This window comes from Gopherus flavomarginatus, chromosome 2 (assembly GCF_025201925.1).
Source record: "Gopherus flavomarginatus isolate rGopFla2 chromosome 2, rGopFla2.mat.asm, whole genome shotgun sequence".
In the NCBI taxonomy this organism is placed as follows: Eukaryota; Metazoa; Chordata; order Testudines; family Testudinidae; genus Gopherus; species Gopherus flavomarginatus.
The window spans coordinates 101,945,274-101,972,033 of NC_066618.1; the positions used below are offsets into that span (position 1 = coordinate 101,945,274).

The window sequence follows — 26,760 nt, forward strand, 5'->3', positions numbered from 1 at the left end:
TGGCCCCCAGGAGAGTTCCATGGTGCCTGAGGAGCAGAGTTGGTGAACACAGCCTTCATCCCAGAGCATGAAGCAACCTTTTAGGTATGCTGGGCCCAGCTCACTGAGCACTTTGAAGATAAGGACCAAGATGTTGAACTGGACTCGATATTCTATGGGAAGGCAGCATAGATAGCAGAGGACCAGTCTGATGTGCTGGCAGTAGTCCATGTGGCTGAGGCGATGCACTGCAGCATGCATATGCAGAACAGGCCATACTCGGTCCCTATATAACAAAATTGAGATTTCCCTTGGATTAATCAAGGGGTTTATTCTTCCACACATGGAACTCGCATTAAAGTCAAAAGGAGTTTCACCATGCAACAGGCTGGCAGGATTGGTGCCTAACATTTTTTGATAAAGATGCTCACACTGAATCATAATTTAATTTCACTTTTCTTTCCAGGTACATTGTCCAGCCATAGTTAGCTCTATGGAGCAGGGATTATGTTTTTGTTATATGTTTGTACAGTTACTAGCACAACAGGGTCCATGACTGGTGCTCTTAGGTGCTCCCACAGTACAAATAAATATAACAGGTGTCCTTGTGATCTCAGACATATAGATCCAACAGCTAGAATTCTGTGCTACAGTAATAAGAAATATTTAGACAGTGCTCTTCCTTGATGGGTGATGGAGATGGGAGAGTTCAAAGGAAATGTTAGCTAATTTCAAAATAAAGTTCAGTGCTTCTGGGCCTGATTATCCTCCCACTGATAGTGGTTTTACTTCAGTGGAGTTACCGCTGATTTACAGAAGCACAAGTCAGGGGAAAACCAGGAAAATTAGTTCTATTCTGGTTTCACACACAGATGAGCGTGATTCTCCTCCCACACAAGAATGAATCAGAAACAATTCTCTTGAAGTCAGTGGTGTTAGACTAATGTAAAACCGGTTGTGAGAGACTGAAAAAATCAGATTTTGGGTAATTATTTCAACAAGCTGTTCCTGGCATACCTCTGTCAAATCTTTGTTAGTTCAGTAACCAGGTGACTATGATGATGACAACATTGAATGCAGCACTGTTTTGGATTTCTAACTCAGTTTTAAGCCATTACCATTTGTCTCCTGAATGAAGAGGGATGTATTTTTCTCACCTGCTGCACATGTAACTCACATTAACGTTAATGGAAATTATGCATGTGATGTTAGATGCCAGATTCCCTTTTACCATGGAAACTGATATCAAGTACATAACTCACTATGTGCTTGTTGGCACCTGCTGTGGTTTATGTCGCAATCCAGTTATATTCTTAACTCTTTGTCTTCACCTGCTTATAACTCTGGAAAAAACCATCTTCTCTTAAACTGAAATTTTACATGCCCCATCTCAGCTGAAAGGTGAACTCTTTCTTCTTGCAAGTCTGAGGAAATCTGTTCAGTCATTTCTGATTTATGTGAGACTATAAACAAATTTTAATTTGCCTAAGGTAAGAAAATACTGCTATAATCTTTTCCATAGAGATAACTCAAAAATGGCTGAACGTTAAGACTTTAACCTGGTGTGTACATCCATGACTAAGCTTTAAAGAGTTGGTGAATAGTAAAGTTATGTGCAACTGAAAATCATTTTTGAATGTGCTCACAGAGGTTTTTCTACAGGTCTTATGACATCACCAATGCACTTTCTTCTTTCCCAATTTAATAAGCACAAAAGCTTCTGCTCTTAGGCTTTTACTTGGACAGTTTGTGTAAGGAAGCTAGAGAAGTTAGTTACCAATAATTGTAGTTCTTTGAGAGTATTGTCTGTGTATAGTCACATTTTTGGAAATAAATGTGCTTGCATGAGCTCAGAACCTTCTAGAAAGCAGTGTCCCTTGAGGCCATTCACACACGTCCCATTTTAATACTTTGTGCAGGCTTTTTAGTGCATAAAAGGAGTGTCCTGAACTACCCTTCATTTACTTCTGACCACTAAAGGTACAGTGAATTTTGTGCAAAACAGTGGCTTGACCTTGGCTCTCAAGGGTACTGTCACTGTTATCACAGATAAAACAAGAGCATCCAGAAACAGAGATCTAAATGGACCTATAATCTCCACAAGGAAGACCTGATTCATTAGCAGTGTAACAGGGTATGGTTCTAAAAGTCTCCTCTTGTTTTTTACTTTCCCCAGCTTGATCATTATCCTCCAGCAAGTTACAGCCTGCCAACAGCTTCTGACACTCAGTTCAACTCCCCAAAGGCGCTCTTCCTGGGAAAAGTTATAGGTGAGATTATATTTTAATAATTTATTTTTATTAGACATTTTCAAGGAGGAAAAATTATATATATAAGCACATGAGATTGTGATGTTCGTAGTGTCTGCAATAAGACACCCACTGGACATCTTATTTTTTACTAGGTTCTTAACTTTTACTGCAGCCTGCACCCCTTTGGTTCTCAAAATATGTTCTCACACCCCTTATCAAAAATTATTGAAGTAGGTCAGTTCTTTAAGCATAGATATATTTTTGACTGTCTGTCAAAGTGGGACATTTTATTAAATAAAAGAATATCAGTGCCAGAGAAACAAAAAGAATTTACTGTGCATAACAAAAATCTCTGGAGAGACCCTGACTCACTGGTATAATTGTTGCACCACTGCCAGTTGCCATTGATCAGATTGAATAACAACTGCCAGGGGGAATGCTGAGTGAGGGGAGTGGAAGTCAAGGTTAACATTGTTACATATGTTCAGCACAGTTTGAAGGGCACACTACTGGCAGAATCTAGTGCATTTAACGCTCCTAATTGCTACATTATCCTGGCTAGAAGCAGTTCCAGTGAATCTGGAGGAAATCTCACCTAGCAGAGGTGTGTATACAAAAGTGATTATCTATACATCATCATATGTACAGTTTGTAATGTCCTATATTCCATCTTGGAAAAGGGGTATATTTGAGAGACGGAGTGTTTGATTTTTGTTTTTGTTTTTAATCAACAATAGTCATAATTATCTCTGTTCAGTTAGATTTGATGCTTTCTTGTCTTGAAAGATGAACATGAAGCTATATTTACAAAGCCAGCTTGTGCTTTTGTGGAGCATTTTGGAACCATCCTGCTGAGAAACAGTTCTACGTGTCTTTTTTTTTTCCTTCCTCTCTTTTTTTTTTTTTTTTTTTACTACCTTTATTTGCAGAGAAACAACATATCCTGCCAGCTTTTCTTCCTATGACCATGTCACAGTTCAGGGCAACTGCACGTGCACCTGTGCTTCCCTGTAGTGGTTCAGCAAGAACACCCACACTCCGGCTTCTGGCTTCTAAGACTTTGCCTTTCTTGGATGGAGACCTGCATCTCTCTCCCTCCTGACTGGGGTATTTCTAGGATGAATGATTCTCTACTTTCACTGTGTTATTCCTAGCAAAAGACAGTCTGCCTAAGGTTCCTGCTTCACTTCCCTCCTCAGAAATGGTGCACAGTGTAATTGCTACACTTATAAGTGAGCACACAGCACTTCCTTTACAACATATTGTATTTTTAAGATAAAAGCATTACAGAGAAAATATTAAAAACAATAGAAGAACTGACATGCATGCTCATAAGCTTACCAGAGATCACCCCAACTCTGACATAAGCTCTGGCAGGTGATTAGGGCTTCAGAACCCACACAGGGCTTTATTCCATGGTGACAAGTTCACAACAGCCTCAGATTCCGACTAGCACCCCATCTCATGGGACCTCGGTAGGTCAACGCCTTCCAACCTTTCCTGAAGGATTGGAGCCCTCCGTGGACCAGAGGTCCTGTCAGCTTGCTGGATTAGGAGGAAGGCCCTGAGCGTGTTTAAAACCAAGCTGTTTATCCAAAAATCCTTCCTTTGTCCATTGGCCCTGGATAATCCAGATTGAATCTTTGAACAGATCTCCTGTGACAGGTGAACAGACAAAAGGTCTCCCCTCAGGACAAAATTTCCTCCCCTTCCCCCACCTCCCCACTTCTGAGGTTTTCCACTTCACTCATATTCTCTCAAAACATCAATCATGTCAGCTATATTGTTCAACATAATCTTTTGCAGTTCACATTATCTCCCAGAGATTACATTAATCCTTCTTCCTCCTAATGAAGTTCCATACAATCCCATAACAGCACACAAACATTCGCATTTTCAATACAATGAACCCCAAAGGTGGTGTATGTAATTCAATGATTTAACTTAATTCCATAAGACATGCCCAGGATATTGAAGGATACTGTCATATCTGTCACAGATCATTTATATCCAGTCAGAGACTAGTACTTGGACAGCACCTACCACGACATGAACCCAGTCTCAGTTGAAGGTGCTATCACAATACACATGATTAATAAAATAGTCAGCAAATACCTCCTTTTTCTCATAACTGTCCTTAATATTGTGTGCTGTCAAGTCAGGAGAATTACCTTAGAAACATAGAAACAAGCAAAAATTATTGAATTGCAAATGTAATTAGAGAGTACATTTTTCTCTTTAAATTGAAGATTTCTCTGTGTTCCAGAAATAATTACTGAGTTCCTGAAATAATAAATCCTAGAAAATGTAGGCAAGTATTTTTGCTAAAAGCAAATGTGCAGAGATTTGAAATACAATAATAGAAGATAGTGTTTATTCTTTGCAGAAGCCTGAAAATAAGGGGTTTGAATTTGTAGTCCTTACTCAAGCGAAACTGGTTAAATTGCACTGGGCATTTTTTATTGTCTCTACAACCCTCTGGATATCCCAAGCAGGATTATGACTGCAGTTGGCCCACAAAGGAGAAGGAGCCAACAAATAGTTGGAAACAAGATCCTATTTTTTTGTAAATGTACCTAGTAATAAAAAAAGGCAAAGGAAAATTAGAGGATATTTATAAGCAGAATAGTCCTTAATCAGACAGTTTTTAAAACATGTTCCAGTAGACATCAGCACAGCTTTCATCTCTTATTTAATATCAGTGAGACTTTGAAGATTAACACAATGAGATAAAAGCAATGAGGTTCCTGTCAAGATTCTTGACCATATGAAAGATAAAACGAACAAAAAATAGGACAATGAAAGGTTGTTCTCTGAGTAGATATGGGCGTGATCCACAGAATTGCAGGGGTGTTTGGATTCAAGGTGCAAGTTTCTGCCCATTAGTGAGATAGAATCGAGCAGTGTGGTTCAGTTCAAGATCTCAAAGTCCTCAAAGTGTGATGGGTTTTGGATGTGATGTTCTGGTCCATGCCCGTCTCTAGTTATGAGGCCTATATGACCTTCAGTAGTTCGAATTTTTAGAGAACTAAAAGCATGGCTTGTACCATGTTACTTGAAGAAACTAATATCTTTCCCTTCCATTGGTAGCGAGAGAGAACTAGCTACAGAAAATTACCTCCTTTTTTGTAAAATAGTCATTCTAGTAAAAATAAAATAAAAATAATAATAAAGTAATAGTTTGAGGGTTCTCTCAATAGGGATGGCACCAGGCACAAAAAAATGTAGACCAGGTTGAGTAGGATGCCAGGGGGTTACAGGAATTTGTTCCTGGACGGCTTTTCTTCATTAATGAAATACAAAATGCTTTCTAATTGGTTTCTTGTCAAAAGTGAAAGGAAGAAGTTAAAAAGCAATCCAAATAGAAAAATTAAATGCAATCTAGTAAATCAAAAAATAGAGACACAAGCCATAGCCTGTTGACCAACAGCTTCTCAACTCAGAGCTTTCTCTGACTGAGCTCTCTACGGTAGAGTCCCACGAGACTTCATTTATTGCCACATCTGCATCAGCCCCTAGTCACCTTCAGATCTGTCCGTACGCAAGGTAGCAAAAAGCTATAATGAACCATTATGGCAAAAGCTGGCAAAAACCCAAGGTGAATCATATCCTGTGTTTGTAAACAGATTTGAAGAAGTTAAGCCACAAATACTTTTATTATGCACCATTCATGTCTTAAGCTGAATTGCATAGTCCTTCCATCATCCAGAATAGGATAGGATCATTGTATCAGGCTGTTTACTGCATATTCTAGTAGCAAGCTCCAAAGAGGCAGAAACATGATTTCTGCATGGGCTGCTTAATCTGGGACAGTGGTTCTCAACTAGGCGTGTGTGTACCCTTAGAGGTACACAGAGGTCTTCCGGGGGTACATCAACTCATCTAGATATTTGCCTAGTTTTATAACAGGCTACATGAAAAGCACTAGTGATGTGAATACAAACTAAAATTTCAGCTTATTTTATAATTATATGGTAAAAATGAGAAAGTAAGCAATTTTTCAGTAACTGAAGTGTACTGTTATACTTTTGTATTTTTAAATCAGATTTTGAAAGTAGTAGTTTTTAAGTGAGGTGAAACTTGGGGGTACGCAAGACAAATCAGCCTCCTGAAAGGGGTCCAGTAGTCTGGAAAGGTTGAGAACTACTGATCTAGGAACATGTGCAGCAGTACTCTTAACTAACAAGTCCATTTGCAGCTAAGGTTAGTGCCCCGTCTACAGCTACCACTGCCCACCAGCTTCTCACTCTTCAGATCTTTCTTCATATTTCTCCCAGTTTCCTGTATTTCATATGTGGTGGCTGCTCTTCACTTGTGTGGTACACTGTTCTATCTGGACCTCTCGCTAAGAATCTGAGACATTCCCTGTCTTTAATCTTACCGTGTGCTAGGACCTGATCCTGCATAGGACTGAGCATCCTCAGCCCTCATTAACTTCAGTGGGATCTCAGGATACTCAACATCACTTTGCAGGATTAGGTCTTAGGTATTTTTCACTTTTGCCTGAAACTGACGGTAATCCCCATCACCCTTTTCTTCCTCCCACAGTCTTCCATACTTCCCTCATTGCCAAGAATTTTCCCATAGCTTCTAAATTACAGAGTTCTATCCTTTTTACTCTAGACCATCTCTGGGAATTGTTTTGTATGAGTAACCTAGGCAATCTTGTAGAATGAGCAATCTCATTATTTTATTGCTTATTGTACAGTATCTGAGATGTCTGAAAGATGCTATATACTATGTGTGAAAAAATAACTGACAAGAATGTAGAGACATTTAAACATCTCCAGTTTCTGTCATTTTGAATAAAATTACACAAGTCTCATCTGAAAGATTTGATAACACCAGTTAAGTGTAGCTGCACAAAAGGCAAAGTTTCATTCCACTAATTTTCCTACCTACTGCATTTTTACGAAGTTGTTATGTCTTACACAACTTGAGTTTTTTCCTCAGCATGAAAGAAAAGGAACTCTTTCACCTGTAACCATGTCACGTCCAGTACTAATTTATTACTTATGCTGCTGCTTCAAAGGGGCAAAGAGTGGAAATGAATATGACAAGTTCACAAAGGGGACCAATAAATCCCAGTACCAGCCCTGTGAAACCACAGTAGCACAGAAAGCTAATTCAGAGAATTGAGTGCACCTTCAAGGTTCATAAGTCTTAACATCAAATATTATATAGGCCTGGAAACGAAAGAAACAGTTATACAAAGCTGTATGGAGGAAAGAAGGGGCATGTTTTAATCTTCCACCAAATATACTAGAATGACACACATGGAAATCCAAAGTGACTGCCTTAATATAAGTAAAGGTCGGAACTGAGTGATAGGAAATTTAGTATCTCCATCTTTAGCTCACTGTGTTGTGCCTGGGCATTGCACTGATCTTCAGAGTATGCATGATTTTATATAAAATGGGCAAATTCTAGCTTACTGTGCAGTTGCAGCCTAACCACGTGCTGAAAAGTAGCATAAATGTGCACTCATATTTTGACTAGAAACAGTCTCAACCTGTCTGGGCAGATTACTCTGCTCTGCGTGTCACTGTACTTAGAGATCATTTCTTGTAGGGATGGGCAAGCTAGTTTTGCCTAATTTCATAGAATCATACAAATTTATGCCTGGAAGGCACCTCAGGCATTCCTGAATTCCAGCACCCAGTGCTGAGGCAGGACCAAGTAAATCTAGACCATACCTGATAGGTGTTTGTCCAATCTGTTCTTTAAAACCTCCAATCCCAGGGATTTCACAACCTCCTTCGGAAGCCTATTCCAGAGCTTAACTACCCTTATAGTTACGAAGTTTGTCCTAACTCTCTCTTGCTGCACATTAAGCCCATTACTACTTCTCCATCTTCAGTGGACATGGAGAACAATAGATCAGTCCTCTTTATAGCAGCCCTTAACATATTTGAAGATTGTTATCATATCCCTTCACAGTCTTCATTCCTAAAGACTAAACATGCCCATTTTTTTTAAAAAAAATGCTCATAGGTCAGGTTTTTCTAAACCAGTCCTAATTTTTATTGCCATTCTCTGGACTCTCTCTAGTTTGTCCACACCTTTCTAAAAATGTGGGACCCAGAGTTGGACACAGCACTCCTGCTGAGGCCTCACTAATGCCAAGTAGAGAAGGACAGATATCTCCCGTATCTTACATACAACACTCCTGTTTCTACACCCTAGAATGATATTGGCCTTTTTTGCAGCTGCATCATATTGTTGATTCCCATTCAATTTTTGATCCACTATAACCTTCCTATCCTTTTCAGCAGAGCTACCTACCTAGCCAGTTATTCCCCATTTTGTAGCTGGGCATTTAATTTTTCCTTCCTAAGTTGGCACTTTGTACTTGTCTTTATTGAATTTTATCTTGTTGATTTCAGGCCAATTCTCCAATTTGTCAAGGTCATTTTGAATTCTGATCCTATCCTCCAAATGCTTCCAACCCCTTCCAACATGATGTCATCCACAAATTTTATAAGCATACTCTCCATTCCATTACCCAAGTCATTAATAAAAATATTGAATAGTACCAGACCTCAGACTAGCCCCTGTAGTGACCCCACTACATACAGTCTCCCAGTTTGACAGTGAACCATTGATAAGTATTCTTTTAACTGGTTATGCCTCACTTTATAGACCCATAGTTAGAGCACTCGTCTCATGTGTGTTGTCACCACTTGCCTTTAGTCAAGTGGTTAGGGCATTTGCCAGGGAATTAATAAACCCAGGTTTGATTCCCTGCCCTGGAGAAGGGACTGAACTCAGATCACACACATGCACAACCACGTGAGCATCCTAACCAATAGTATATAGGCTATTCTGAGGAGAGTTGCTTTCAGTGTTGGCATGAAAACAAATTCAGGCTGGAAATTAGATGGTTTCTCGCCATAAGAGTAGTGAAGTTCTGGAGCAACCTCCCAGGAGGAAGTTTAATTAGTTTTAAGAGAGATCTGGATATAATTGTGTATGGGGTTGTATGACAGGTTTGATTGCAGTGACAGCGGATAGGGGTTGGCAGCCCGGGGATGGTGGTGGGTCCCTTCTGGTTTGTGTTTTAGGTTCCTAAAGCTCATTGCAGTGACCTTGGGCATGAGTGCACCTCAGTCCATCCCTATAAAACCACAATAGCACAGTCCATCCTATTTTCTGCCTGTGGCAAATAAGAGTTTAGTCTCCTATGGGCTGTAATACATTGGTCTAATTCCAGGTGTTGGGTTTATTGTACATGTACTGGGTGGTGGTGGTGACCTATGATGTACAGGAGGTGAGACTAGGTAATCCGGTGGTCCCTTCTGGCCTTAAACTCTGTGATTCAGTCTCTCTTGATGAAGCTGTTCCACTTTGTACAAATACTTAAATATCATTGGGCCGAAAGAATGAGTGAGAATGACTGTACAGCTTGGTGATTAAGTCACTCACCAGAAGTGGTGCCCTTCCAACCCCTCTAAGAAAACTCCCAGCTACTCAGGCAAGGTGCAAAAGAGTTGGTAGCTGTTTTAATGACATGAATAGAAAGGCTTTTCCACTCGCCAAGAGCCCCATAACTTTACTAGGACACAAACTCTCTTGGCTCTGTGTTCAAAATCCAGCATTGTCCCAGCCAAACAGGGACTCTGGGCAGTATGTTATCTGACCAGTCCCAGTTTAGCAACACAGCTCACCTTGGTTGAAATTTACCCTGGTGCAGAGGCCTGCACAAGACCTATTCACTACTTAAGTCCTATTCAAGCCAACACCATAAGTGAAGTATAGATCTACTGTACATAATACTGACCTGCTGCACAGGAGTGACTTTCACCCATTCCATATATTTACAATCAAGCTGTACAGAAAAAATAATTAAAGATATTCATCAAATAATGTTAAGTATGAATAAATTTGAAGAGTTGGCAATCTATTGATGGATATTCCACAAGCAGCAAAAATATAAGTTAATGAAATAAATTAGTCACTGTGAATTATTTGCTCAGCTCCCATTATTACAAACAAAAGGGGAAAATATAAATTATGGAGAAATACTTTGCATTTTCTTTTTAAGCCAGCTCTTTGAAGTTATGTGATTTTGTGTTTCTTTTAATGGAAATTCTTCTGTTATTTAAATTACAGATTAAAACATGACTGATGCCTTGTTTTGAAGGTTTCTGATCAAAGTTTTTAAAAGGTATCAATACTGTTTAAATCTGCTCTCTCCAGTGTGTACAGTAATGCAGTGATGTCTTCAGATAATGCAGATACACCACATACTTACAGCAGAGAAGAGGTATAATGCAATCAGTAACCACTGCAAATACATTCACTTTATTTTTAGGGTTGCCCTTTCCATTCTAGGCACCTTAGATTGAAATGGATACCCCTTAAAATAAAGTAAATCCATTTGCAGTGGTTGTTAGCTATTTAAAACTGTTCAATAAGCCATTCAATTCAGTTCAGAGTTTTTGAGAATTAGTTAATAAACCAGTTAGAATGATAGTTCCGTTTCTTAAAATAAATGTGTTTGTTTATGGCCAGGGCTGTGTAAAAGCAGCTTAGTATACTCAATAGCAAAACCAGGAGGCAGTATGGTCTAGAGCAGAGGTGGGCAAGCTATGGCCAGTGGGCCACATCTGGTCCCCAGGAGCATTCTGCCCAGCCCTTGAACTCCTAGCTGGGGAGGCTGTCCCCTCTTCTCCACAGCCTCAGCTCACTGTGCCACCAGCACTCTGGGGCAGTAGGGCTGCAAGCTCCTCCCAGGCAGTGCAGCTGTGAGAGCTGCCAGGTAAATTGCTCCCCTTAGGAATGTGCTACTTATAGTGTATTACCTACAGTTGCCAGTCCTGGCAGTTTTTCTACTGATGTGTATAGCATTAAGATGTTCTATTCCCACTCCATGATGCAACTTAGCCTTAGGGCCATCTGTGACTTATCTGTTTAGATTAGAAAATAAAAGGCCAGTTGAAGTCAAGGCTTCTTAACACAGGGACACTACATAATTTTGCTTTAAATTTTTATAATCCCTGTTCACACAGATGGATCCATTTTTTTCTGGCCTTTTTGCATGTTAAATTTGCTAATGATGTTGTAATAGTAGCAAAATCTAGTATAAAGTGGTGTTAATAACCTGCCAGGCCTAGAAATTACCTAACCTACTTTCAGGTTCTGGGAACTGATTTATTTTGAGTGGCTTCTGTATTGGACATGTTTAGTTTCACCAATTCATTTCACACATGTACCTGAGAAAATGTTCTTTTGCCCAGTGTACATTTAATAGGATTTATTATCAGTTCAGCAGTTTTAATGCCCTAAATAATTTGGCTCCCAGCATCTGAGAGACTGTCTCTCTCTTTTCTCAAATACTGTTGCAACAGTTGAGGTCATCTGAGTTTCCTGAGCTGAGAGCTCCCTGCTGATGTGAAAGAGAGGGAAGAGAACTAGCAGCAGGGTCATCTCTGGCAGGGTGGGGGGATCCTTAGCTTTGGAGTTTCCTTCTTGTCTCCTAAACTTGAGTCCAATCTACAAAGAAAAGGCCACTAGTTTTCTTTAGGCTTTTCATGAAAGGTTTAGCACAAAATGCCACCCCCCGAATTCTGCCTAGGGCGCCAGAAATCCTGGCACTACTCTTGGCTGGTTGATAAAAGGGCCAGAGGAGGATGGGATTGAGTAATATTTGGGGATAAGAAGGAGTTGTGGGGGAGGTATTCTCCTTTACAAGACCTATGCATGTAACTCTTGTTTGAGTGCTCTATTTGGTCTTCTGTAAATCCTGTAATTCAATATAAGGTCAGTTAATTAATTTAAATTGACATCCAGAAGATCTCCAATAAGCATTGGAAGTGTTTACAGCATAGAACTGGCGGTTGAGTGCGGGATCTATTTCTAGTGCTGCCACTGACTTCCTGTGTAACTGTAAGCAAATTACTTAGTCTCTCCCTGCCTCAGTTTCCCCATCTGTAAAATGGAGATATTAATAACTGTCTCACAGGAGTGTTTGTAGGGTTTCTTAGCATTTCTCTACAATGTGTTTTCACCAAGTGAAGTGGTGGTGTTTTATTTATTAAAATGTAGCCAAAAGAAAAACTTCCTTACTCCTCCTTTAAAATGTGAATTCAAAGAAGGAATTCAGTAGAAGAGATCAGTACATGCTGAACAGTTATAACATGAAATGTTTATTTAAATATCACTGTGACATGTCATGGTATACACCAGACTAATCCGCAGCTGCATCACCCGTGCCCTGCAACCTTGGGTGCATTACCAGCTGCACTTGGGTTACACTCTGGCTCTCACCAGCTTTCCTTATGCTTCAGAGTGTCCTGAACAAACCCCCAGTTCCATATTCTCCCTCCCCCCCCAGAAATATTTGTCCTGTACTATGCAGAATAAAAATGCTGCTTTCCTTTTATTAAATTTATTTATTTATTTATTTATGGTAGCTTAAGTTTAACATAGTACTGTACTGTATTTGCCTTTTTTTTTTTGTTGCTGCTGCTACCTGACTGTGTACTTCAGGTTCCAAATGAGGTGTGTGGTTGACTGGTCAGTTCGTAACTCGTGTGTTCATAACTCTGATGCTCTCCTGTATATCAGATTCAAGCAAAGTTTCTTACCATATGCTTTCAACAGTTTTACTGACCAAACGCAGTAGGTCAGGATCCCTCCCCCAGAGTGCAACGCGTGCTTCCCTTTTCTCTTCAGGTGTTCTGAATGTGATGGGCAGGGGGAGAAAGGGGATGCCTAGGGGTGTTTTTCCCTCCTTTTTATACTTTCAGTCCCTCTTTTGAAAAACAGTTTCCAGCTAGGCACTAAAAGACAAAGAGTCTGTGTGGAAGGATTTCCCCTGCTGGCTTTTCCTCACCTGTTTGAGCTTTCTTTGCGTCCCTTTCTGCTTGAAGGCTCTGTTTACTGCTTAAATACAAATTAAGCAGAGCGCACATTCCTTTGTTTGGTAAGTCCTGTTTGCCAACCTCAGTTTGGGCAGGGCTGTGGGGTTTGGAACATGTGTTAATAACACCATATGGGGAAATCTTATAGCTTGACTTACAATGTTGCCACACACATTTTATCAGATGATGCTGACCAGGAAATTATTAGTTTTCACACGATACCTTACAAGACATGCCTTGTACATAAATTATTGCAATAGTGTGTAGGATTTGAACACACAGTAATATGTAGGGTTTATTCTGTCACAATCACAGCAAATAACTACAGCCCAATTCTAAGTTTGCAAAAGGTTTGCAGACCTGTTCAGGCCTTCAAATGTTGATAAGTCAGGTTGTAATGCATAGTGCCCACTATTATCAAGGGGCATGAGTGACTGTCATTAAACTGCATTCTGGGGAAACCAGAGTTCAAATAGTAGAGGATATCTTGTGTAAACTGATTTCCATGTGGGGAGGGGGGAAGTAAGGCTGTTTTGTTTTATTTTTTTGACAGTAAAGAAAAAGCGGGCTTAGATTCTGAATTTCCACACATCTGACATTGCATTTGAAAAGCATCAGCTCTTACGGTGTGAAATATCAATTGACTAAGAAGATAAATTGGCAAGGAAAGTAGCATTTTTTCACCAGACCCTTTATCTTTGTTTCCACTTGAATATTCACCTGCATCAAGCCGATTGTCTTTTAAAGCCATTTTAAAATAAGGCCTATTGATTGTCTTGCTGTTTTGTGCAGTAAAGCTCTAGAAGCCAGACCCTGTCATAACTCCCTTGAAGTTAATGCCAATATGATAATTTACATCAGCTAAGGATCTGCTTTATGTGAAGGCAATTGAAACTCCACATGTGAGTTATGGAAAAGTTGGCTATGTAATAGTGGAAAGGTAAGGATCTTACTAAATTTAATTTTTTTTCTACTGTGGTTATAGAATCCTGTATAACGTATGCAGCACAGCTCAATTATCCGCTGGTCTCTGGGGACACCCAAAAATTGCATAAGCAGAGGGCCAGTTAATGACAACTTGCCTAATTTCAAAGAATGCCAGATGGCTGTACAGCCTGGCTGGCTACTGCAGCCCTTCATAGCATGCTGGCATGCTGTTTTCTGACTCATGGGATTGGGGACCTAGTGTGTTGCCTATCCCCAGTACAGGCTGGTTTTTAGAAAGTCATATTTAATACCAAGATTCTTAGGGGAAGGTTACTCCATGTTTTCCAGAATAGCATGGAAAATGGAGGACAGGCTGCAGTCCAGCAGTCAAAGGGCAAGGACTCTGGTTTTTCAGTGTCATTCTTTAACTTGCTGCAGACAATTCCCAGAAATTTCAAACTATGCAAACACATTATTCTGTTCTTTGAGCTGATGGGCTCTATCCTCAGCCAGTGTACATTGATGTGGCCCATTGACTTCAATGAGCTGTGTCAATTTACACCTGGATCTAACCCACTATTATTATATATGGGACTTTGCAAAACAAAGAATCGATAATTTAAGTTAAAAATAGGAACAGGAAGTGAATGAGGAAGGGGAAGGTGATGGCAACAACAAAAAGATCATGTGGTCACTTGCAGGGGTGATGCTGAAGTGTTAATGTAACATAGATTTTTGTGGGGAAGAGGAGGAGGAGGGTTGTTTTAAAAGGCAAATTATTGACAAAGCACATAAAGCTTCCTTGCCATGTATTTTGACAAGGCACTTGAAGGAAGGAATAAAGGGTGATGATATAGCAGATGGTATGGGGAAAAGGTTCCAGGTATAGGGATCACATGGAAGAAACTGCTGCTAAAGAAATAGCCAGATGATTAGCTTCCGCTGAGCAAACAGGCTATGTGGGGGTTCCTATACAATGGCACCTTTCTGTCATGGTTATTGGGCTAGCTGCACTTGGACTCCTCTGTGGTCTCTTCCACTGAACCTCACCCGGTGACAGGCCTCCTACCTTCACCTATCTCTCACAATTCTCCTCTCTCACATGGAGACCCCAGGCTACAGCCTCTTGCATTCTTCTCTGGTTACTCCACAGACTCAACTATGATCAGTCCCTGCAGGTCTCTTCCTTTGGGGGTGTGACCAGTGATTAATCCGTAATGACCAGACAGCCTTCTTCAAAACTAGTCATGTTTCTCTTTAACAGTAGAAATAGTGCTCCACGTTAGCAGGAGAGATGACTTGTGCCACCCTATCTATCAGATCTTCTATACATCTGTCTAGCTTACCACCTCCACCACCATGATAGTCAATAGCCTTACTTAGTCAAACCCCGACACAAGGCCTATCTTCCTGTGCAACTTGAATTCAGCCCCCTTGTGTATATGCATTATGAAACATGATGACATATTATGTTTTCATGCAGGATCCCTGCCTTATTCATTGCACAGGTTGGACTGTGCTCATTAAATGAGCAGCTAGTCAATATTTTGTTTTATCATCTTGCATTATTTACTGCACACTATTCAAACCGTGCTCTGAATATAGATGTATTAATTTCTTCACAGGCTTTTCTATAGTGCTCATCACTGTAGCATCGAGTGCTTTACAAACATTAAAGAAATTATTTCCAGGGAGATGAGGAGCGGTTATTTTATACCTGGAGAGTTAAAGCACAGACAGACTGAGGTCAAAAGAGTCCACTAATTTGGCTGCCCAATTTGTGATGCCTAGGATCTGATTTTTTCAGGGTACTTAATATCATATAGCACTTTGTGTTCAAAGCACAGTTCCTATTGACTTCAGTTGCATTTGGGAGTGGCCATCACTTCTGCAAATCAGACCCAGCGTCTCAAGTTGGGCACCCAGAAAATGAGTAACACACAATTAGTCACCACCTGTGAAAAGTTTGGGTTGCGTAACTTGCCCAGCATCACACAGAAATACTGTGGCAGAGGCACTGATAGAATCCCATTCTCCAGAATGGCGTTCAACCACCTAAAGTATAAGATCATCTTTTCTCTTCCTGCAGTCCCTTGCCTCATTCACTAGACATCTTCCAACTGAGTGGCATGGCACTGATGCATGCAAGTCATGCATCACATGCCCTGAATGCCCAACTGGCTCTGTGTTGTGGTGGCTATTTAGCCCCCATGGAGAATGTCATTTTTGTCTGAAATGGCATCCTCCGCACAACATGACCTTCCATATGTGTGAGGTCACATTACATCAAGGGTGCCATTTTTGACCATCTAACACGTTCAGTGGAGTTGTTGCAAGGCTTTCTTTAACTGTCATGACATGCTACTGTCCCAGTTTCTGCAACAAATGAGGCAGGGGCCTGTGCTTTTCCATAAAGTTTTTGTGTAAAATCTCCTAAATTTTAAAGAAGTAAACTGAAAAATCAAAAATCAGTCATTCTCAAATGGTTCATCAGCAGGGTTGGGACCTTTATATCTACCATCCAGAACTCTGCCTCTTGAGCTATTGGAGTAATTGATAGCAGTAATAGGCAGTCATCCTCTATATAGACCAGATTTAGCGGGGAAGAGACACACACTTTATTCATGGGTTTCACAGATATTTGATTGACAGGAAGCAAAATGGAAAACATGGAAGCAGCGGAGATTCTCACAGACAGAATTGTAAGAATTTTATTTTAACCTTGGGAAAACAACATATTTTTTGCTTATCTCATTCTCAGAAAAGACTGAACCACCTTTTGTTGAAACTTTCCCCCAAAAGTCAGCCCGAGTAAAACACTCAGCATAGAAAAAATTCATCCCAAACAGTGAACGTTTGGAAAAATTATAAGCAACTGAAAACAGTGATAATGTGAAGTGACGACAACCTTAAGTGTCAGTGGTGCTTCCTGCTCTGCCTATAGTAGCAGTAGAGGAGTGGAGTAGACAGAGGTCAGTAAACACAACCTGCAGGACTTTGATGAAAAAGTATCCTATCTCCAGTAAGGAAATACATGTCAGCTGTATCGAGCTTAAGCTCGAAATAGGCACTGAGTAATGGAGCACCATTAAAGCACTGTCTGCCATCCAGACAACTATAATTGCAACTGAACACAGGCATAAATATTGATCTACATGTTTACCAGCAAAAGCCACTTCTTATTGCTCCAAGAAATCAGAGGACAAATGTGGTTTTTTGTGTGCCAGGCTGCTATAATAAATCTATAGCTTTCAGTATTCTCAGCCTCCAAGTATCTGTTTTCCAGGAATCATGACAACGTGGGAGGTTGCATAGAGAGATCAAATATGACACACAAAACACTAGTGACAAAGCAGCAGCACTGCTTAATTGGAAACTTGCTTATTGTCTGACAGATCTTAGCTTCAGATCAATTATGGATGCACTACTCTTTCCGAGTTACTTTAAGAATCCCATTGCTAGTTTGGGTCAGTGTACGGTTTATGAAACTGCTCTAGACTTCACCTTCATTATTAGAGATTTTTAAGAAGATTCAAGTCTAGTTTGGCAAATTAAATGAGTGCATCTTTGTTTAAACGTGCACGTTGTTTGGGAGCATTTCTATCTGTTAATATATTATAACGTGCTAATACAGACTGGGGGGATAGTCGCTAAATTCTCTTGCTTGCATTCCATTGAAGGTGCCAGATTTTCTGGTCTGACTGAGCTGGGCTTGGTGTCGGACTTAGAGAAGAGGGAGTGGGTTCTTACCAGATTTGCCCGTTACTTTGGGGTATGCTCATTTATTAGGGTTACTCTTCTGGGAGCGGAGGTCTGTAATTCTATCAATGTACTGCCTGTGTCACTTGTGTTTTCACAGGGAACTTTACTTTTCCCTTCTGCAAGTTCCCTCCCAATGGAGCTATCCTGCAGGACCTAAGTTCCCCAGGACTGGGTTCCTCCAGCCCCAGAATCAGATGAACACACACTAACAGAGCACATCTGAGCGGATCAGGGAAATCATCACTCCCAAGCTGACCCTTTATATGTCCCTGGACTCAACAGGTTGGGTTGAGCAGTACTTCCAAGCTGCCACCCTCATATGCGATGGGCACTGCACCAGAATAGAGTACACCTGAGCAGGCTGGGTCAAACAGCTTTTCCAAGCTGCCACGCTCCTATACCACAGGTTCCGCACATCCCTATCCCCACTTTCACTTTACAATTGTTCTGGTAGTAACTTGATGAGGATTTTTGGGCACCACAGGGATCTTTAGCTTAGGTAAGAGGAGCATTGCTGCAGAGCAAATGGGAAAGCCAAACACACAACAGCAACAAAAAGAGAGAAATGGAGAGAAGCAACCTACTTAGCCATAAAAGTTATTTATTGCCAGGTAATAACCATACAAGGGGAGCCAAACAAACAAAACAGTTACAGTATTAAATCTAGCTTACATTTTATTACAAAAGTCAGGTTTAGAAAACTATATGTGATCACACAAGTCAAGGTTAGAAAGCTATACCTAGAGTAGAAAAAACAAACAGAGAGAGTGCGAGGTCTCACAACTCCGTGAAGCTTGAATCAATCAGGGTTCCCAGGTGGTGGTGGTAGCTGAGGGTCTGGAGTGCTGGAGACAGGCAGAGCCCCTAGCACGATCGATCAGGAGAAGATGAAATCCCAATGGAACTGATGCAGATTTGGATCCAGGCATCAGAACACTTGAGCATGGGTAGGGGTTTTTGTAGGGAAACAACACTGGTTCAAGGGAGGACACTAGATTTGTTTATGGGTAAACTGATGGCTCAAGGGAATATACCAAATTTGCTTTGTTCAGGCTAGATCATTCCTGGCAATGGGTGGTGTTTCTTCGAGGGAGCTCACAATGCAAATAGGCAGCTTCAGTATTTTGGATACCAATAAAGGATTTATTACTAGATTTGGTCTGATTCTGGTACTAGAATTGGTTCATTAACATCTGGAGCAGAGATCCCCCATCATGCAGTTCTTCCCTGCTTTTCTGGTCCCAGAGTTCCGTGTGGTTCTTGCTTTGGAATCTCTGTTCTCCATTCTGTATGCTAATGGAGATGCCTCCCTGTCCCATCTTTGTTGCAAATGAGGCTAGGGGAGTTGCCTTAATCCTGTCACCTTTGTCTGCAGGGCTTTAGGTGTGTCTCTCACTGCTTCTCATTGCTTTTTGTAAGTCTGTCTTCTGATCGGTTTTGGGGTTCAAGCAGAGGCTGTGGGGAAGGGTGTCCTTCATGAGTCAGGCAGGCTAGATACTGCGCCCTGGTTCCCCAAGAACACAGAGTTGACAGGTAAGCGGTAAAGATAGCTTTAAGCACTAAGCCCAGCTGATCATAGCCTCAATGGCAGCCAGTGATGATCAGATGCAGCATTGTCCCAGGCCTATATCTTTCCCTTGTGAATGCGACCTGTGCTGGGGAGCGGAATGAGTATGCTGTAGTGCCAATACACCAACTATCCCTCTCCTCACGTAAGGATAATCCTCAGAGAGCTGGATCCACAAGTTTCCTGATGGCTTTGTTTTCCCTTTAAAGTCATTGAAATGATCAGCCCCCATGAGTATTAACTATGGGAACTAGAGCTATGCAAAGCCAGTTGTCTTGGTTTACATGGCATCCTCCATTTGTCTTTTGCATTTGGATTCTGTGAGTGCACACTCTCTTAGGTTCAGGCTTGATCAAGATATGTTTTGGGCCAACAATACTATTCTATAGTGCCTTTCATGACAGGACCTCAATGTGGTTTGCAAAGCTGGCAATTAATATCCTCAGTTTAGAAGTGGTGAAACTGAAGCACAGGAGCAAATGGTTTGCTCAGGATTACACATTAACAGAATCTGGCCTCCTGATTGAAGGTTCTCTGTTCTAACCACTAATCACACTGCTTTGTCACATAATTATTGCATTTTTAATTGTTCATATACTCACTAATTGACCAATTCTGTAAATTTGCAGTGGGTCTCCAAGTTATTAGCACAAATTAACAAGGTTCTTCTAGAACCTGATTTTCAATAGCATGTGTCCACCATTCTATGCTGGCATTCATGCATGTGCCATAAGTACTTTATGTCAGAATTCAATAGTTTATTAAGAGTTGTGTGCTAGGCATACTTATATCTGTGCATCTGCAACTTTATTAATGAGAAAACAATAACTCCCTTTTTTTTTTTCAAATGGAGCAAGAATCATATTCCACTGAGAAGTATAAACACACAGTGCTTGAAGTTTTTATGTGCAGCAGTGTTGAGGAAGAGTGCAATTATCTGGGGGCAAAAGGATCGTTAAGTGAATATTTTCCTGCTTCTCCTAACTCGATATTGACTGAATGGGTTTGACCCAAGGGATAGTCTCTATCAAGGAGATGGATAAAGCGTATGTTTCTTTCCAGGTCTTGATACTTTAGTAAACTCTTTGTCAGATTCTATGATAAACATCTTTGTAAGACTGACTCACACCGAAAGCACCATCTCTACATATAATGCCATAGCCACAGTACTTGAGCCCAGATAGATCACGTTGGTTAGAGTAGTGCTGGGCAACCAGAGCATTTGTTTACATTTGCACGGCCGCCTGCAGCTCCATGGCGAACCACGGACACTGGGAGCTGCAGGCGGCAGTGCAAATGTAAACAAATGGTCTGGCGGCCCGTTAGCGGCTTACCCTGACAGGCTGCACGTGGCCCATGGGCCGCACGTTGCCCACCACTGGGTTAGAGATTCCGGTCTAGATGCCTGCTGTGCCAAACAGGTATTGCTGACCTCAGTGTGAGCTTTCTCCTTCCTCAACCCAGTTTCCCTTTAGAAATAACGAAAAAACACCTAACCTTTGGGCTTGAACCACGTCGAGTTTGATTCTTCAGCCCAAAAGGAAAGCTTTTGTTTATAAATGACTGAAAAGAAGGTTCTGGAACAGAAATGGCTTCTCAGCTTGAGCTGTAGTAATGTGGTTGCAAATACTGAGCAAACAAAAACTAGACTAACCAACAAACAAACTCCAAAGAAAGGCTTATTCCTTTAGGATTTTTTAGTGTTTCTTTTCTTGTCTGCACTGTAAATGACGCATAAACGCACACACACACATGGGCTAAATAAATCAGTCATTGGATACCAAGTAATCTGTAGAAGAAAACTGATTTCCTTCTAGGATATGTGTGCACACTACAGACATATTAAAGACTGCAGTTTCTTTATCCATTCATATAACACTTTTTGGCTTCCAGGGAATGTTTAGCCACATCTTTCTCCATCCTAGACCTATGCTATAATGTCTGTCTGTCTTTCTCTTCCTATTAAACAATCTCAATTTCCAGTTAGGTCTCTCATTTAGATATAATTTTACTTTTTGTCATCTTATTTTAATATTTTCCTTTGGGTGAAAAAAACATGCTTCTTGAAGTAGCTATTCAAGTCTTACTTCTAATGAAGAATTCAGTTATAAATATTCATTCCTCTGAGTGAAAAAGTAATTACATATTCCTCTCTCTCTCTCTCTCTCTTTAAGGCATCTTGCCTTAAATAATCCTTTCTCCCTATCTATGCTGGATGCATTGTTTCAGAAATTGAAAGGAATTCACCCAAGGAAAAATAAAATCTCAAATCAGCAGGAAATAAATCTCTCCATCACCTAGAGAAGCAGCATTTCTATTCTTGTCAAGAGACTCCTGGTACTCCAAATGAACTGAAGTAGCCAATTATTATTAAATTAAATTCAGGCTTCATTCAGCCAACAAGAGAGATTTCTGTTTCATGGATTTCATCTGGGAGTTCTGTAAGCAATGGGGGAAACAGTTCCACTTCCACTTTTTTGTTTTCATTTTTTCTGCTATTGTAAAACAGATATTTCTTTGCCAATTTTGTGTGAAACAGCCGTCATGAAAAGATTCGTGAGAGATACACAAATGCATACAGTGTTTTACACCAGCCAATCACAGGTGAATTTGAGGCTGGGTAAAATTCAGCTCCTGTGGTAGTTTTACTGCACGGTGTAACTGTCCCAATCCCACCCCACAGTGACCATTGTTGGACATAAAACTGGAGTCTGCTCTCCAAGCCCATGAGCTACACAAGAACAATATTCCATCCAACCTTTCACTGGCTTACTTGTAATAGTACAATGTGTTGGTGTGCACAACATTCTAAACAAAATGTACATGGATGTAAAGCCTTGTTCACACTACGAAAAAGCTAAAATGACTTTTGAGAGCTGTTTTCCAAACCATTTAGACTTCTACATAATCATGTTTTCCCTTTGTAACTCATCACTATTTAGCCAAAGTCTGGTAAACAGTTTGAAGGCATAACTGTGTTTGAGGTTACCCCGGGAGGATTTGGACACAGTTCTGCAACATGTTTGTAGTATGATTTGGAATGGAATAGCATGAATGCAAGCCATCCTATTCATTTTGGAATCATGTTATGTTCCATAAATAGAGTTTAAAAAAGCAGCATGACCTTTATCCTTCCACAGTTGCAAAAACTACGTAGCAAAACAGTGGAAGGTGATAGTCTACTGAACGATCAAAGTAAGTTCAGGACTTCTTATAAGCCTTGTCCTAGGTAGGTGGAGGCCCACTACCAGGCTTGCAGGGGAATTATAGGTCTGAATTAAGTGATATGTCAGATGCATGGGCAGAAACTTTACTTGGCTCTAGCCACTTTCCATGAGTCTTTAAATCTTATTCAAATCCACATAAAATTATTTTAAAATATATGCCTATTTATACTAAGCAGGTTCCTTTATCTGGTCTTCTCAAGCTAGTACAGAGTGCTCTTTTGAGTAAGTTATTTTGCTGTTCATGACAGCAGAGACCTGAGGCAAACTCTCTTGCTACTGCCAAGAGACTGACTCACTGTGGGCAGGCAGGCACCTTACAGATTATCTCTCTTGTTGTCTTCTTTTCTTTCTCTATATTGAGAGCGCCTGGTTTACATAGTACTCTAGAGGATATCAGCCCTGCAATATTTCTTGGCTTACAGGAACAGATTAGGCACATTGGCAAGATTGCAGTGACCAAGACTGATGCACTTTGCAGTAAAGACTTGGATTTTTGAAAATCTATTTAACAGAACTGTGCCAAATTCTTTGATTTCATCGTGCAGGGGTTTATACTCATCTTTTCTTACCTTTCAATTACTTTATGAATCATCTATATTGAAGTAGTTGCTGCGTGGTTTCCGCTGGACTGCATTATGCTAGTCACTGTTCAAGCATATAATAAATGACAGTCCCTGCGCCAAAGATCCATGTGAGTTTTCACCCTTGCATTTTGCGTTGTTTCAGTTCTGGACAATTCCTAAATCTCAAAGTAATAGTCCATCAAAATTAGTATTTCACCTAATTTTGCATCAAAACCTTGGGAGTTCAAATTTTACTTTTTTTTAATATATAATGCATAAATCAGTTCAGATTGCCTCAAAACTGGATCCAGGTGGTTTATGGATTAATTTGGTCTGAGTCTTGAGCTCTTTACAAAGTTCAAGACTGGGCAAATATTGGGAATATTTAGCACAACTCTGATGTTTTAGATGGAAGGACTCTGCTTGTCCTGTCTATTCTGCTTGCTGTAGCACAGGGTCTGAAATCCTAATTGGCTAAAAGAAAATTGCATATTGCTTCCAATAAATGTGAATGCTCATTCCAACATGAGTGTGATGCATTTTAATGATTAAAGCACTTCTGTGGAGCTCATTTGAATTGATTTATAATAAAACTTCATTGTAGGCAGTAAATAAATGGTGCTGGACAGTGGGGGAAGAACAAATATTCAAGGGATATTATTGGTAAAAATAAATATTGCATGTGTGCAGGATCAAACAATGTGCTCAGTAAAGTGACAGCAAGATTTAGAAATGAATCAAACTATTGAAGTGTAGATTTGGGCCATGGAGATTTTTGGAGGTTGTGACCTGAAGGCACCTCCTCCCTCTGGCAGGCAGTTTTAAAATTAAACTCATTTTTAAACAGAGCAGAATGCCTGTCATGGTAGTTACATGAGCAGTATTAACCTTTGCAAATGAACTCCGTGGCTTGAATAAGTAATTATGCATTTCTCCCTATTAGGAGTTACAAACTCATCAAGATTCAGCATTCTGCATCTGTGTTTGAAGCTCCAGGTGACAGGAGATTTACCTCTGATGGGCTGCAACAACATGGCAACTAGGAATGGAGAAAAATACAGCCTATCTCAGCGTTAGACAGAATTGCTCATTTATATTAGCTCCCAAATGTTATCAAAACAAAGAAAATTAAACATTAGACCTCTTTAAAGAATAAGAGCAAGTTTACTAGACTTTAGAGAGATAATAGGGTACGCTTTTTTATAGGTTTTATTATCTCTTGGAAAATCTATTCTCTGACTTTGTAACCAATTTGTTAGGAAACGGACTGAATATGAGACAAATGAATTGGTCATTAGAGGTGGTAAATAAGGATATGAATTGATGTTCTACATTCAAAGATTTGCAGAACAGCACATATTGCAGGTACTGCAGTGTGTGTGTGAAAGAAACGGTTATTTTATATTCTTATAGTAAAACTGTGCTGAATTTCAATTGTTGGGATGAATTATTGCTGTTTGGATGATCATATCTCATTAACTCACCTGTGAATGACTATCGTGAAATTGGATCCACATCTTTGATAAGCTCTCTCACACACAATCACTCAGTGCTAACAATATTCTACCTGATCATACATCTCAAAAAAGTCATATCATGTTCATTATATTTGTCTAAGTTAATAATTCTTATTTTCATTATTATGATAGCTGATGAACTTTTAGTTTATAAATAACAACAAACAAGCTTACACCCAAGACAGTAATTCAGTCATAGAATTTTGATGATGTATATAAACAGGTCAAAATTAGCTCTCATACTTTTATGATATCAAAATTCAATTGAATTAGTGTTGTGATGGCTATGCCCTGCAAGTGCAAGCAATGAGCTATAGTATTTAAGAGGCATAAAGTAATGTCAGTTACATATCATGATTTTATTTTGCCTATGAAAGAGACAGTTACTTTTGACCTTTAAATGTTCCCTGGAATTTCTACTATCCAGGAAAATCAATTTCATTTGTGATCTAAACTGGCATTTGAACTCTGGTCTCCATGGAAGAGATATGAGATCATTAACCTATACCTGAATAGCCACCAAAGAGTTTAATGTCTCATTTAAGTAGAAACACATAACCCCAAGTCATTGTTTGGGGCTTGAAGTCATACCCTTTGTAGCCCAGAGTTGTGAATCAAATCCTGCAGGCAGCAGTTTTTGCTGACTGTGAATAGCTTTACCTCCAAAGTAGCTGAGAGCTGAAGGAAAACTCCTTTAGAGCAACATTAACTTCAGCTCAGTGGGCCCCTCTAGAGGCAGCAGGGCATCAGCGACAGCACAGCCACCAACCTGGCAGCTCTTCCATGAGAAGAGGAGAAATTTAATTGGAAGGCTTCCATTTGAAATGAATGCCCCCAGATCTGTGGGGCTAACAGGAGAAGAGCTTCCTGACCTATTTTGCTGGCACTAAACCCCTCGCCCTTAAGGGACAAAAGAGTCCATCTCTGAGTTTAAACTCATGGAGTTATTGTCTTGCCTTTGCTCAGAAGGAGACAGTTTGGCCCACTAACCTTTATGCTCTTGTTATTAGCTAACATTACTCTTGGTTTCTATAACCTGATTTTATGGGAGAGAGAGAAAAAATGTCAGCCCAAGCTTTTCCTGCTCTTCCAGAACACATTCGGTGACTCTGGGAATTTAGTGCTCTGGGGGATTTTTGTTTTTGTTTTGTCTTGAAGCAGTGTATGCAATACAAACTCCCCCTGGCAATTCTAGCAATATGTTTCCACCCTGATTTACCACGCTCCCTGGGCCCTCAGTCCATGGCCTTGGAAGCCTCTAGCTGTCTTCTATCTAAAGTACTTGTCTGGCCCCTGTTACCATAGAATCTGACCACCTCACAATCTTTAATGTATATGTAACCCTTCTGCCCGTCAGAATTGGCAGCAACAAGGGCTGGGTTCAGTATCTAGAGGTTCCGTTTCAATAACAACACAATGCAAAACCAGCTCGAGCCCCCACCCAGTGACCTGGGACAATTACATAGCACCCCCCTGGGTGCCTCTAAGAGGCAATATTTCCCCTCTCGCAAGCTCAGAGTCTGAGTGTAGCAAAAGCCTTTTTAAAAAGGAGGAAAACAATGCAGCATTATGTGAGGAAACACCACAAACGGGATTCATAACACAAACCATGAGCAACCCCAGAGTAGTTCTTGAGTCCTGCAACCCAAAAGTCACCCCTCCCACAGTTTCTATCCCTGGTCAGTGCAGCCCCAGTGTTCAGAAGTTCATCTGCAGAGTTTACCTCCCAGCTTGAATGGAAAGGGGGAGGTATGGGGGCACCTTATGTGCTCCGCTGCTCAGGTCAATAGCCGATTGCCACGCCTCTCCGTGGGGTTCTGCTGCAGTCTTCGCTGCACCTCTCCACTAGTTGTCCTGCTAGCCACTCCTCTCCTCCAGCTGTCACCAATTTGTCTTCAGCCCCTACACACACACTTAAGACAGCTCTCAGTGATTTCAACTCTTAGTAACTTCAGCTCTTTAGTGATTTCAGCTGTTAGTGGGGAGGGCATGCCTCTGTGTACTCAGAACCACTAGCCAAATGTAGGTCTAATGCTTAGACTTAGGAATCAGTGATTTCAGCTCTGCAGCACATAACAAGACTCCTAACAGAGTCAAAATT

General features: G+C 40.5%; 1 protein-coding gene and 1 long non-coding RNA gene across 2 annotated transcripts in view; one reads left to right on the top strand and one right to left on the bottom strand.

The window, feature by feature from the left end:
• CNTNAP2 (contactin associated protein 2) overlaps positions 1-26,760 on the top strand; it is a 1,698,090-nt gene that overhangs the window by 1,621,467 nt on the left and 49,863 nt on the right. The window contains exon 21 of the mRNA XM_050937667.1: positions 2,156-2,249. Coding sequence (XP_050793624.1) covers positions 2,156-2,249 — 94 coding nt within the window. The remainder of the gene's footprint in view (positions 1-2,155; positions 2,250-26,760) is intronic.
• The window catches only part of LOC127043773 (uncharacterized), a 489,959-nt gene that overhangs the window by 133,612 nt on the left and 329,587 nt on the right, over positions 1-26,760 (bottom strand). The gene's annotated exons all lie outside the window — the stretch shown is intronic.